Source organism: Sciurus vulgaris (assembly GCF_902686455.1).
Source record: "Sciurus vulgaris genome assembly, chromosome: 5".
NCBI classification, from domain to species: Eukaryota; Metazoa; Chordata; class Mammalia; order Rodentia; family Sciuridae; genus Sciurus; species Sciurus vulgaris.
In genome coordinates this window covers 106,436,541-106,450,402 of record NC_136465.1, presented here as the reverse complement: position 1 = coordinate 106,450,402, position 13,862 = coordinate 106,436,541, and the positions used below count along the sequence as shown (strand labels likewise).

General features: G+C 33.6%; 1 protein-coding gene across 1 annotated transcript in view; it reads left to right on the top strand.

Annotated features, from left to right (window-relative positions):
• ADAMTS20 (ADAM metallopeptidase with thrombospondin type 1 motif 20) overlaps positions 1-13,862 on the top strand; it is a 143,714-nt gene that overhangs the window by 6,905 nt on the left and 122,947 nt on the right. Inside the window, 2 exon segments of the mRNA XM_079139494.1 lie at positions 9,698-9,818; positions 9,821-9,856. Coding sequence (XP_078995620.1) covers positions 9,698-9,818; positions 9,821-9,856 — 157 coding nt within the window.

Below are 13,862 nucleotides of genomic sequence, written 5' to 3'. Positions count from 1 at the left end.
AGGTGTCTCTAGAACTCGTCTGAGAGACAATGCAAGAATGTTTAGAGGTAAAATGATTGGGTGATTATAGCCTTAATCTAATTGGTGCATCTAATCCCTGGAATGGATTAACTGGGTGATAACCATAGCAGGTAGGGTGTGGCTGGAGGAGGTTGGTCACTGGGGGCATGATTTTGGGGTATTTATTTGTCCCTGGCAAGCCAACGGTAATCTCTCTGCATCCTGGTGGTGGTGTTCTGAGCTGCTTTTCTCCTCTGCTATGATATTCTTCCTTACCTTGGGCCCAGAGCAATGAAGTCATCCATCCACGGACTGAAACCTCTGAAATCATCAGTACCAAATAAACTATTCCTCCTCTAAAATTGTTCTTGTCAGGGCTTTGGTCACAGTAATGAAAAAACTGACTAAACCAGCTTCTCAATGAGACTTTGAGGGATAGTGAACAGTAGGGTAGATTTCATGGTAAGAGTTAAAAGTAAGGTTAGATTGTTAAGAACCTGAAATACATTGCAAAGTTGTAGAGGCTTGACTGTATATTGCAGGATAGTTCTGTGTTAGGAGGCGCATCTCTCCTCATGCAACCTTGTGCATGCTACAGAGAAGTCAGTGAGAACCACTGTTGTAGTCCACTGTGGGTGAGGGAGAGAGGTTACCTGAGTAAAATGGTTGTAGTGGGGAAAAATAGGTATCTACGGAAGGTGAATTATTATAGACAGTAGTTCTCAGCTGGGGGCAGTTTTGCCATTTGACAATGTCTAGAGACATTTTGAGTTATCATAGCCAGTGGGGGGCATGAGAGGATCATGGTACTGGTTAAGCATGGACTAGGGATGTTGCTAAACATCCTTTAAAAAAGCCCTCTTATAACAAAGAGTTATCATACTGTCAGTAGTGCTGAAGTGGAGCAATCCTGCAGCGAACCCATTAGAATTTGGACCATAAGAGAAGCAGACCAACATGATTCTAATGACTGTGGTTTAAACAAATGAATGATCTCAAGGCCACTAACCAAGAAAGACAGTGACAGAGCAGCAGGTGATAAAGAAAAATTCTGGAAACATTTGTTTGATTCAATCACAGATTTCCTTTAGTTTTCATAATTACTTGGATTTATATTTGCTCTTCTCTCTGCCTAGAATGTCTTTTCTTTTAAATTCTTGCCTATTCTTTGTGATCTATTTTGAGACTTTCTTCCTTTTCCTGATCTTCTCTGGGCAGTGTTGATCAGACCTTTCTCTTACTACTCTGCAAGTATACTTTCATTATATATTGAATTGAAGTTATTTGTCTACATTTCTATCTCATTAATAGACTTTGAAGGCAGAGAAGATAGTCATATTCATTATAGATGGATTATATATAATAATCTATATAATGGATTGTATAGAAATGCTTAATACATGTGTGCATGGATATGCTAAAGCAGTTAATTTTCATTAATATGTGCCAGATATTTAGCTAGTTCTGCTTTATATTAGTCATTCAATGCAGGAAAATTATTTTAGCAATTTTTGTTGAAGTGCCTGAACATATTTTTATACTTGGTGTATGAATAAATCTTTTCAGATAATACTTAAATTAATTGCATTCCATTTATCACATTATTCATATGGGCTTACATTACACCCTGGTGGCTGGCTTTATTCTTGTTTTTCTGATCATAATTGCACTTTTCTATAACATGTATTTCAGCCATCCAGTTCACACTAAAAGGAAGAAGCAGAATGCTTATTCTTTCCAATAAATACTTACCATTTAGTATCTAGCAACCAAGTATCAGGTATTGGTCATATAGGAATATCTTTCCAATTGGAACAATATTGTACTTATTAGTTAAAAATACATTCATGAGCTAGATAAATGATTTATCATCATATTAAAAGTATAGAGAAGGCATAATAGGTCTTGACTATTTCAACTCAAAGGAGATACCTACCATTTCTTTGTATATTCTGTTGATGAGAACTAATTTCCTGGCTTTACCAAGATGCAAAAAGTCTGGGAAATGTGGAGTAGTAATATTCCCATGAAGAAGACAGGAACATAGATATTGGTGATAACTAATATTCTCTACCACAGGCTGCCCTTGTATTTACCAAACAGCCCTTTGCTATTCTCTTGCTACACAGCAGACATACTCTTCTTGTCTATGAGTGCTCACAGGTATACTTGTTCTGACTGAGAGTCTGGGATCTCTAAATAATGCGTAGTATTCTCTATAAAGTGCAGATGTAGATCTTTGTTACTTGGCACCATGTGAATTAAAAAGACAAATTATCTGAATCCCTCCAAACCCAGCATGACCAGCAGAATGGTACCCCTAATCTCAACTTCCTACAGGAGGAAAGGGAGACACCTCAGTCACTGATCTTCAGAAATGTTTTACTCTTTTGGGGGAGGAATTGTGAAGACCCATTTGGTTGGCAGGAGTAGAGTTCCTTCATTATGTTTCATGATTCATTATTCTGTGGAGTCATCAGTTACCTGCCTTCTAGAAGGGTCTTGTCCTCTTTCTTCCATTGCCTTATCTAAATGGGTCCTGAGGGCGCTGCTGGCTGGAAAGGAGGGAGGCTTCAGGAATGCTTGGGTAATTCTGAGGCCCTATAGTCTATTTTACCATGAAATGTGTCAAAAAACTTTGAGTCAGGCTCACGGTTTCTTTGCTAATATAATCTGTCAAAAAACTGAGTTGGCTTCTAACTACAGATCAAGTTTTAGTAATTGCTTTAAATTATTTTCCTGTGTCAGTTGCCAAAGACATTTATATTAAATCTTAGAATGCAAAGAGTCTACTTTAGGGAAAAACAATGTATTGGATTCTCACCCTACTGGTAAGACAAAAAAAATTACTGCTGTATTTAAAAAGTAGAAGAGAATGACTATGTTATAATCTTAGGGGAAAATACAAAGGGAATATACAAATGAAAAAATGTGTAGATTTGCCTAATAATAATTGAAGAGTATTATGTCAAGATAATTATAAATAAATTTAAAATAAGCTAGGAAAATACATGCTACTAATAGGACAGATGGTTGGCATATTTACAGCATGTCTCCCTCTAGTTAATCTATTTATTTTTAAAGTAATATTGTTTTATAATATTTTGACAATATATCATGAACATATTCTTTATATACCTAAAATATTTTTAGTGGTTTCTTGTCATTGGTGTAATTTCTCACTATTATGGTGATTTTAGATTTTATGTCTTTGTTGATATTTTAGGGAGAGGTTGGGAGAGGCTGACCTGAGGACTGCTACCCAGACCTCACAAGAACATGGCTATTTCCTTAATAGTTGTCTATTTTGTTGAAATTCATATGACTTCACAAACACCTCAGTTCTTATAAGAATGAGAAATATTATAGAATTTATTTCTCATCATCGAGGTTGCTGGGACACAGTATTTGTTCTTGAGTGCTCTGGATGTATGAATCTTGGGTAGATGAGTTCAGTCATTTTTATTTTCTTGATCCTGATGGTCCAGGACTTGGTAAAGGACCAATCTCTTTAGGTAAGGGATCAGCCATGCATTTCCTTTCTATTGTTTTCTCTCACTTTTACACTGGAGATCTGGAATTGGAGAATGCTATCAGAATTGAAAAATAAACTTTACCATAAATTTTCTGCTTTGTTCTTCCAGAGCCAGTTCTGATGTTTTCTTCGTATTATCAATTTATTCATTTATTCAATGTGTGCTATTATACACCATTTCCTAGGCCTGATTAGTGATGTTACCATGAGGAATTATCAGGAGAGAAACCTTTATGCATTGATCAGACTATTCCAGATTAAATATGAATCTCAGAGTTTATCATTGTGAACTTTTATTATGGAACATTTATACTTTGCCTGTGGTGAAAAGGGTGACTGTAACATCTGGGTTTTTAGTGCAGAATTTTCCATCCTGTTGAAAATGTGTTCAATCTATTGAGCTCCTATTATGAACATAATTTTAACATTTATTACCTTTTGTAGGAAATGGGATAAATAAAATTATGCTTAAAAGGGATAAATAAAATTGTTGTTTTAATTCACATGGTGCCAAGTGACAAAGATCTACATTTGCACATTTTACAGAGGATGGTACTGAGGATCAGAGATATGAAATAACTTGCTAAAAATTCTGTGAGTGCAAACATATAACACATTCTTAGGCTTTCTTATCACTTTTTCAGGATATGGTTTATGAATTAAAGATGGAAAATTGTAAAATATTTTAGACAACAGTTCAATAGTACCCTATTTTCAAATGTTGTTCTCCAGTTGCTAATGCTTATTATGAAAACTATAAATGATTTTGGAAGAAAGTTCAAGGGGTTTATATTTTGTACTTGTTTTTACCCTTTAATGAAATCTGAGAGCACATTACTGGTTGTAGCAAAAGTACATGTGTTTGCCATGTATTTGAAAAAAATACATGGATGAATGCCACAATACTGAAATAAGAACATTTTAGAAAACCAATTGTATAAAAATCCTCTAAACATAAGAATTTTGACCTATGGGAATAAATTGGAACCAGTTGTACAACTATTTACTGCCTTTCAAAGCAACTTGGCCAATAGACAATCCTTACTGCAAGAAATTAGGAACCCTTGCCCAAGTGGAAATCTAGTTTTGAAGATTTTTAATAATCATTGAAAGAAAGTATTTGGAATCTGATTGACATTTCTCATAAATTGAATTGCAGTGCTCATCTGCAGATAGGCAGGTTTCTAAAAATATGGTATGATCTAAATATGATTCTATGAACCACCTGTTTTGCTAAGTCCTCAAATTCCTTACCAGGTTCCTTTCCAAGTTTAAAAAAATTAAGTGCTTCCTTAGGAGTCTTTAGGCAAAACCTTAATATTTTTATTATTTGAATAGGAAGTCCCCTGCAATGGGGTGGATTACAGGAAAATTGATGGAAGTGAAATACTTCTAGGTCCCTCACTGATAATTCAAAAGAGAAATCACTTTAAAAAAACGAATTATTTGACTTTTTAAAAAAATTTTATATTTTAAAACATGAATGTTTTGTTTAAGAATGAACCTTTTAAAGGCACAGTTCTTCTCAAGCTATTCTAGCACAACTAAAAGTAGGTGCTGATGACTCTGGACTGAACTATATTTGCGTATGGGAGCATGAGTTGGACCCATGTGCAGTATTTTGGAACTTTAAAATAGAAGTACCTCATAGTCAGATTTTGGGCCAGGAGAGCATGAAAGAAATTATGTCAGTATAAATATTTTCAGTATTATTTGGGAATAGTTTGATGTTATTCAAAGTGGTTTTGTAGATGCAGTTAGCAAAGTAACAGGCCAGTTCATGTCTATTTGTATCTTTTTCCAAGATAGTATCACATTTCCCCTCTTCAGCAGGCTTTTTTAAAAGGCAGAAAGGGATTTTGCATGGATCCATGCACTCAGATTTCAAAACCAATGTCTTTGTTACTTCTCGTAATTACAGTTGAAATTAGTTTCTGGTAAGACAGAGAATGCTGGAATTTGGTACATATTGAAAATATGTGACTGGGGTTATGTTTGGTAGCAGTATTAAAATATGCTAGGGGACAGGCCACTAGGAAGCTATCCAGGAAATAGATATAATATCTTTACAGTTTTGCTTTTTATCAAAAAGATACTAACTTCAGTATTTTACAGTTAGTACTTATTAATTTTTAAACCATTAAAAAATATAATCCTAACATATTAGCACACCAAGAGTTCCTAAACATTTTAGTTTTCAGCAGTGAAAGAAAATGATCATATAAATATACCCCAGATAAGTCTCAAGATTATCATAATTTAAGAATGCTTTGGAAAAAAATTAAAGACTTATTAAAGGGAATATGAAAAAAAATCCCAGATACTATATTTATTTCCTTAATATTCATTTCTACAGAAATAATATAACAAGTGTCAGTTTCGGGCCATGTTTTAGATGTTGAAACTGTAAATATAGTAAAAACACTAATCTAGTATTAATTATAGTAAAAAGAACTTTATTCCTATAATCACCATAATTATTTCAATGGCATTAAGTGATTTACATTAAAATAGCAATTTAAGATATACCTGTATTATTTACAATGGAATTTAAAACGACCATTTTAAAGTTGTCCCTAAATGATTATAAGATATTTATAATTAAGAAATGGAGTGTCATTCACTAAAATTGTGCCTTTTGGTAATTCACTTCTGAATTGGTTCTTTGCAGAAATATGCTTTTCTAAGTGGAAAAGTGCCAAGTTTTTGTATAAGTAAATATATATTCTGAGGTATGATGATGAATGCTTTTCAAAGTCAAACACAGCAAACTGGCTACTGCCAATCTAACCCCATATGCTAGTCCATATCTCCTGGTTGGCACAGCTTCATCTTTATAGTTTTCTGTTACTTGGATTTGTCAAGCTTTCCTTGTCTCTTGGCCTTATGTTCCCTGTTTGGAATGTTCCCCCAGAGTTTTCCATGGCTCCTTCTTCATTATTCCAACCTCAACCTTGTTGTCCCCTTGTAGAAGTTCTCCCCATTTCTCCACCTGTGATTTTCTATTTCTTTGCTTTAATTTTTTTAATTGCACTTACTACCACCTGGTGTATTATATTTTACATGTTGCCTGTCTTTTCCTGTATAAGTTCTTTGAAGGCAAGGATTTTGTCATGTTCACTTTTGTATCTTGAACTCATAAAACTATGTCTGGTCCGTAGAAGGTGCACATGAAATATTTGTTGACTATTTTATAGAACTTATCAAAATTGGCATATGATGACTGTATAATGTAATGAGTTAAGTCATGAATTGTTGAGCTGGGTTGTTCCTCTTGTCACTTACTAAGTGTGACACTTGGACAAGTTTCTTAACCCCACTGCTCCTTATTTTTCTTACCTATAAAGTGAGGAATATATTTTAACATGTTTCAAAGTTATTGTTAGTTTGATATGAATTATGTATGAATGAATATGTCATTATAGAGGTCAATATATTCTCTCTCTCTCTCTCTCTCTATATATATATATATCAATATAGAGATCAATATATACCATATATATGGAGGGAGGGGAGAAGTCAGAATGATATCTGACCTTTGTATTGGAGTAAGCCATTATTATTATATTTTCTTACCTTGGATGATTTAGCCTCACCTGGCCAGAGAGAGAGAGAGAGAAAGAGAGAGAGAGAGAGAGAGAGAGAGAGAGAGAGAGAGAGAGAGAGAGAGAGAGAGAGAGAGATCAGCTGGATATTTTTATCTCACTGAATTTACTTTTTTTTAGCAGTAGTTTTTTAGTTAATATTATTATTTTAAAGTATATATTGGTGTAATCTAGGAAGATGACAGCTTTACTTCTATCTTTCCAATTTTTACATTTCTATTCTCCTCTTACCTAATTCTGTTGTGTAGTCCATAGCATCTTTGTAATTCTGACCTACGTGAAGTGCTTTGGTATGTCTTCATTATGTGTGATGTTGTCTTTTTGACTGTGACATAACATATCACGTTAAAGAAACATCTATTTCTATTTTACTTTTAAAAAAACATTAATTTTATCAAAAGTCATGTGACTTTATTATTTTTTATGGGTTATAGTAATGGATTCCTAATATTGAACCATACTTGCTTTCCTATGAAAAATCCACCTAGTCATGTATTATTCTTTTAATGTGATGCTGGATTTTATTGTTTATTTATTTTTTGCTAATGCAATTTTGGACTTTTACCTTGATATTCACATATGAGCTTGCTCTGCATTCATTTGTTTTGTTTTAGTGTGGTCATTACTAGATTTTGCTAAGTTCACATTAATTTCTTATTAACCAGTCTGTTCCAGCTACCAAAACATCACCATTACCATTATTGTTATTCAGGTTTTGTTCCCTCTTCTGGGTTATAGCCTCTGTCTTGTTGTTGCTAGTTTTTTTTTTTTTTTTCCTATCACCTATACTATCAAATGTTACTAGATTAAATTTCATAGCTTATGGTCTCAAGTGTTCATTCATTTATTCATATATATATTCAGTCTCTGGTATGTGGCAACCATACAGAGATGAACACAATTCTCAGGGAGCTTATATTTCAGTGGATAGTATCAGACAAGTTACAAAGAAACATAAATACAAATGTATCAGGTGATAAGTGCTATCAAGAAAGTGAACTGGGATATAGGGATTAGAGAGAAAGATAGGTGCCATTTTAGTTAGGGTGACAAATGTTGAGTGGAGACTCCAAAGAAATGATAAATGGGAGCCCCCATGGAGAAGTGCTTGAGGCAGGTTTAGTAAGGCCCTGAGGTGGGACTCTGCTTGTCATGTTTGAGAAATAGCAAAGGCACCAGGAGTGAGCTCTAAGGTGAGCTAAGGTGAAAGTAGGAAAAAGAAAGTCAGTCTAATTGTTGTCAGTGTGTACTTGGAAGGATGGAGTGGTGTAGAGGTGTGGCAGATCACATAGAATGTTGAAGACCATTGTAAGAACTTTTGATTTTATTGAGTGACCTTCATTAGTTGTATTTTTTCTCTTTTTTCCCAGAGAAGTGATATGATCTAGACTTCTCTTGAAAAAAATTACAATGACTGTCTATAGAAGCTAGATCATAGAAGGCTATTGATTTAGTTTGGGAAAGTGAGACCGTTAGATTTGATCATAGATATAATGTTAATATGGGAGAAGCCATTTGATTTGGTTGTACTTTGACTTTTGAGCCATCAGGATTTGCAGGTAGACTGAATGTGGGATTCGAAGGAAAGAGCCATCCTGGATTTCTCTCAAAGAGGTTTTATATCTCAGCAATCTGAAAATATTAAGGCCATTTACTGAAATAGGGAGTGTTTTTCAGAAACAGCAATTTGGACCAGAATCAAGAGTATTGCTAGGCACTGTGGCACATGCCTATAATTCCAGTGACTCTGGAGGAGGCTAAGACAGGAAGATCCCAGTTCAAAGCCAGCCTCAGAAACTTATTAAGGCCTTTGCAACTTAGCAGATCCTGTCTCCAAAAACAAAAAGGGCTGGGGATGTGGCTCAGTGTTTAAGCATCCCTAGGTTCAATTCCTGGACCAAAAAATAAATAAATAATAAATAAAAATTAGCATAAAAAAAAGAGTATGGTCTTAGACCTCTTAAGGTTGGGAATGTTGTGTAAATGATATCCAACTATTTTGGTGCTGGATTCTGGAAATTCAGAAGACAGGTCTTTGTGAAAATTCTTTCATGCCTCCTCACTGCTGACAAACTCCAAATTTCTAGCACCACATTCAACATCTTTGATCTTCAGTTTTGGTCTCACATTTTTACCTTACACAGACTAAATTAACAGTCTTTGCTATTTATATAGTATTCTCTATCTATATTTTTCCATTTGAGGACTTTGCTTATGTCATTTTTAATATCTGGAATACCTATCATCTCAACCCTATTGCAATATTATCTAGTTTTTCATGACTTCTATATAAGAATAGAGAAGAGTGAGTCTTAGAGGGAAACATTTTATGTCCAGTTGTGGTGTTTTTGATAGGCTCTGCTGTTTACTCTGTGTGCTTATTTTATTTTATTTTTGTCATGCTAGGGGATTGAACTCTGGGCTTCACTAAGGCTAGACAAGCACTCTATTACTGAGCCACACCCCTATCCCTGTGTACTCATTTTAACCTGTGGTGTGCAATGTGTCATCTTAGTGACTATTGGAAAAAACATGGCTTTTGTTGCTTTATTTTCAGATGGGAACATTTAAAGCACACGATGGTGAATATTTCTTAGAACCTATCATGAAGGCAGATGGGAGTGAACATGAAGAAGACCACAACAAGCCACATCTTATATATAGACAAGAATTAAAGAGCTCTTTCTACAGTCTCAAAGACCTTGTGAAGTTTCAGGTAAACTTTGAAGTCAAACTTTTCAGTTAAGTTGTGATACAATTCAAATTTTCTTATAGGTCAGCTTTTACATATTTTCCTTCAATATTTAGTTACTTTCAATTGAGAAAAAAATTATATATATTTATCATGTACAGCCTATTGTTTTGAAATATGTATACATTTTGGAATGACTCAATCAAGCTAATTAACATGTATTACCCTCACATATCTTTTTTATAAGTGAAAATTATAATTACAATTATAATTATAATTACAATTATATTATAATTATTAATTATAATTATAATTACAAAGTATATTTAAAATATACTTTGTAATTTTCAAGAATCAAATACATTTTTATCAACTATAATCACTGTTATAAATAGATCTCTTGAACTCATTCCTTCCGTTTAACTGAAATTTTGATTTCCTTTAACCACATCTCAACTCTCCCCCACTGCCCCTGGTAACCACCATTCTATTCTTTACTTCTATGAGTTCAACTGTTTTAGATTCTATATATAAGTGAGATCATATTTATTAAATATCAAAATATATGATATTTTAAATAATCTTGATTCATAAATATCTATTAGAATTTATCTATAGGTAATTTTTATAGTAAACTAAGTTAAATTCAAAAAGGGATTTTGTAAGGGATTCATAGAAAATCTTCATGCAAAGTTTTATGTCAATCTGTTATCCAGAGTAGGATGATTTAGTTGTTCTCAGCAGAATTTTAGATTTAAAAAAAAAAACAACTGAACATAAATAACAATATCACATTGCTCATTCTGCATGATTTTTGCTTTCATAAGTGGAAATAAGTTGTACCTAGCTGTGACTTTTTGCTCAGCATTGTTTCTGGGATTCATCTGTATTAGTGTATAGCAGCTTTCACTCCTTGTCATTGCTGCACAGTCTTCATTTTCTGAGTGTATCAGATAGTAGTGTACTAGTAACTGCATTCATTTTCCTCTTGAAACTTGTGGCTTGTTTATTGTTTCTGCTAATACAGAAGATGCCACTGTGAATGTTCTTGTGCCTATCTCCTATGTTTGAGAGTTTCTCCGTGGTATATAGATATATACTAGATAATTCCATGTGGTTTTATGAAGAGGTTTGTTCTTTATCATATTTATAGTTCTAGCAATGTAGGAGAGAGGTATATTTTCCTCATATTTTTCCTTAAAATTTAGACTACTGAAGATTTACAGTAGATTAGAATCTGGAAGTCATAGATTACTATAAAGAATAAATCTGCTATCAGTGAACTATTTTACTTATATACTGTGTAAAACTTGTTTTTATTAAGAGTTGTGTCCATATATGTCATGAATCTTCATTATTTATAAAATGGTGTACCATAATATAGTGGAGAAAAGGCACCTGCAGTTATCATCAAAGTACAAAATCTAGACAAAAGAGTGGGATTAGAAAGGATTTATTTGTGATTGTAGGTGTCCATAAACTATAGTTCCAAACACTGTGATGCCATCTGTTTTGGGATATAATGATATGTAGGCCTTTGAAGGTTTTCCCTGGGAATGCACTTCTTAACCTTTGCTATTATAAGGGTGCCAGTTTGGAGTGGTTCTCACTGTGTCTAAGGCCCTGTTTTAAATCTATTGACATAATAGATGCCTTTCTTATGCTTTTAATATGAGCATAAGGGTTTCATTTTTATGGCTTCAAAGAAAACACAAATGGGTACAGCTTCACAATAGAACTCTACAGAAGGCAGCTTATGCTTGTTTCTGATCTACCATTCAGGAGCAGCTTGTTTAATGAATTGTTTAAGCTTCTTAAGAAGAAAACCACCAAGTAGACATTCTGAATGCATAAATGTTTCACATAATGATATGCAGGGTTTCACATTCATGATCAGTGTTCATTATCAGCAAGAAAATGATTCAGTAAAGCTGGGTTCTTTTGTTTAAAAAATATTTATACTAAAGATTATTATAAAAACTACAAATAAAAACAAATGGAAACCCGTGGGATTTAATTTTAATCATGAGTTTTTTTTTCTACATTTGTTAAAATGTAAGAAGTGTTATTCATTCTTTTCAATAATTAACTTTCCTCCGTTTTTTGGTACAATTAACATGTACAGTTTTAATCACTAATAAAGGCAATCAATTAATGGCCTAAAATTAGCTACTAATCATCATTTTGTTAGTAAAAGTGAAGAGTTGTGAATGTAATTAGTGAAATGTCATCCAAGGTGTTTTTTTCCTTCCCAATTCACACATTGTTCAGAAATACTTGCTTGCAGGATCTTCTTTATTCCCATCGGTGCACCTTCAGGAGAATCCTTCAAACAGGTTGGCCTACAGATTTAGCACATGAGCTAATGTGATTAAATGGAGAAAGAAAAGCGACTTTTTTTTTTTTTTTTTCACTGTTCTATGGATGTTTTTTATTCATCATGACCCTGACGTGTTAGAATTCATAGTGGCTTCAGCCTTGATGAATTAGATTAAATTGTTTCCAAGAACTGAGTTCACTGTGTGCCTTGAAGCCATACACATTAAATTTGGAAGCCAGACCTAGCCATTGTGTATGCCAGGTTCTTAGAAGTCAGATATACTCTAAGTAAAAATCCAGGGGAAACGGCAGAGCGAGGAAATAAGAAAACCCACAGTATGAAAAAATATCAAGCACGAAACCCAAACACATCACCATCCAAAGAAAATAAAATAAATAAAACTGAAGGGGAAGGAGACCCTGAAAAGATTGATAAGAATGAAAAAGTCTCTGAATTCTGTTGAGTATAATTCTGTTATTGCTTATCCTCCAAGGGCAATCAGGAGACTTCGTGATCCCCAACCCCTGCCCCCACATCTGAATGTCTCGGGGTAGGAACACAGAACATTTGTAAATCAGTAAAACAGAGGATCAAATGTGAGTGAAAAGTGAAATGTCTTTAAATGGGTTTTAAGGATGTTGGCTAATTTTTAAATTTCTGCGCTTTGCTCAAATTTTACTGTTTATTTGTTCATATAGTTGTTCAGTCGTTAATATTGCAAAGTATATGAAAATTGATTAAAATAGGGCTGTAGACAAGAGAGAGTATAGCATTTTGCATCTTCAGAATCCTGATGTGTAGGGAAAAGAGTTACGCATTTATCATTTCAAGAGAGCAGGGTGCAGATGTGTGGGAAGTTCTGAGAGGCTGACAGAGCACACAGACCTTAAAGAACTCCAAGGATTTCACTGGCTATCCATAGGCACTGGGGAAACAAATTTTAAAGCAAAGACAGCATACAATCTTAAAAAAAAAAAAAAGTTTCTTTACTCAGTCGATATGGCAACTTTTGTTTTTTCCAGATGGTTTTGGAGTAAATTATATTCTATGCTTGTATAATTATGTCAAAATGAACCCCAATATTATGTATAACTATCATGCACTAAAAAGAGGATAGTTTGGGATTTGAATGAGAAGAGACTGAGGAATGGATTCTAAAAGTGAAAAGAAGTTATCTTGTCAACAAAGGATTTAACTCTCAAACGAGTGAAGTGCACATGAAAATGTAAATTGAAGATAATTTCCTTAAGCATTTTTTGAAATTTGATAAGATTTTAAAGATTTTTATTTGTGAATAATCTATTTGTATACTTCTGTGAATTTATGAAAACTGCTTTTTCAATGAAATTATATTTATATGGAGATTATTTCTCTTTCCTTTGAAGATAATAATTTAATCAGCTTCAGTCTGGGGGAAAATCCATATGGTTTTAGTGTTAGCAGAGTCTATAGTGCGCTTAGTAGGCTGGGAGTCAGGGAACAGATTTTGAATTCTGGATTTGAGACCTGCACCTCTCTGGTTGTAGCCAGAGCAGGAAATAGTTGAGAATTTAATGTTTCTTTTAAAAATTTTTAAAAATATATTTTTATTTTTAATTGACATATAGTAATTGTATATATTTATGAGGTATGTAGTGATATTTCTGTACATGTACGTACAGAATGCGCAATGATCAGATCAGGTTAACTGGCATACCTTTCACCTTAGAC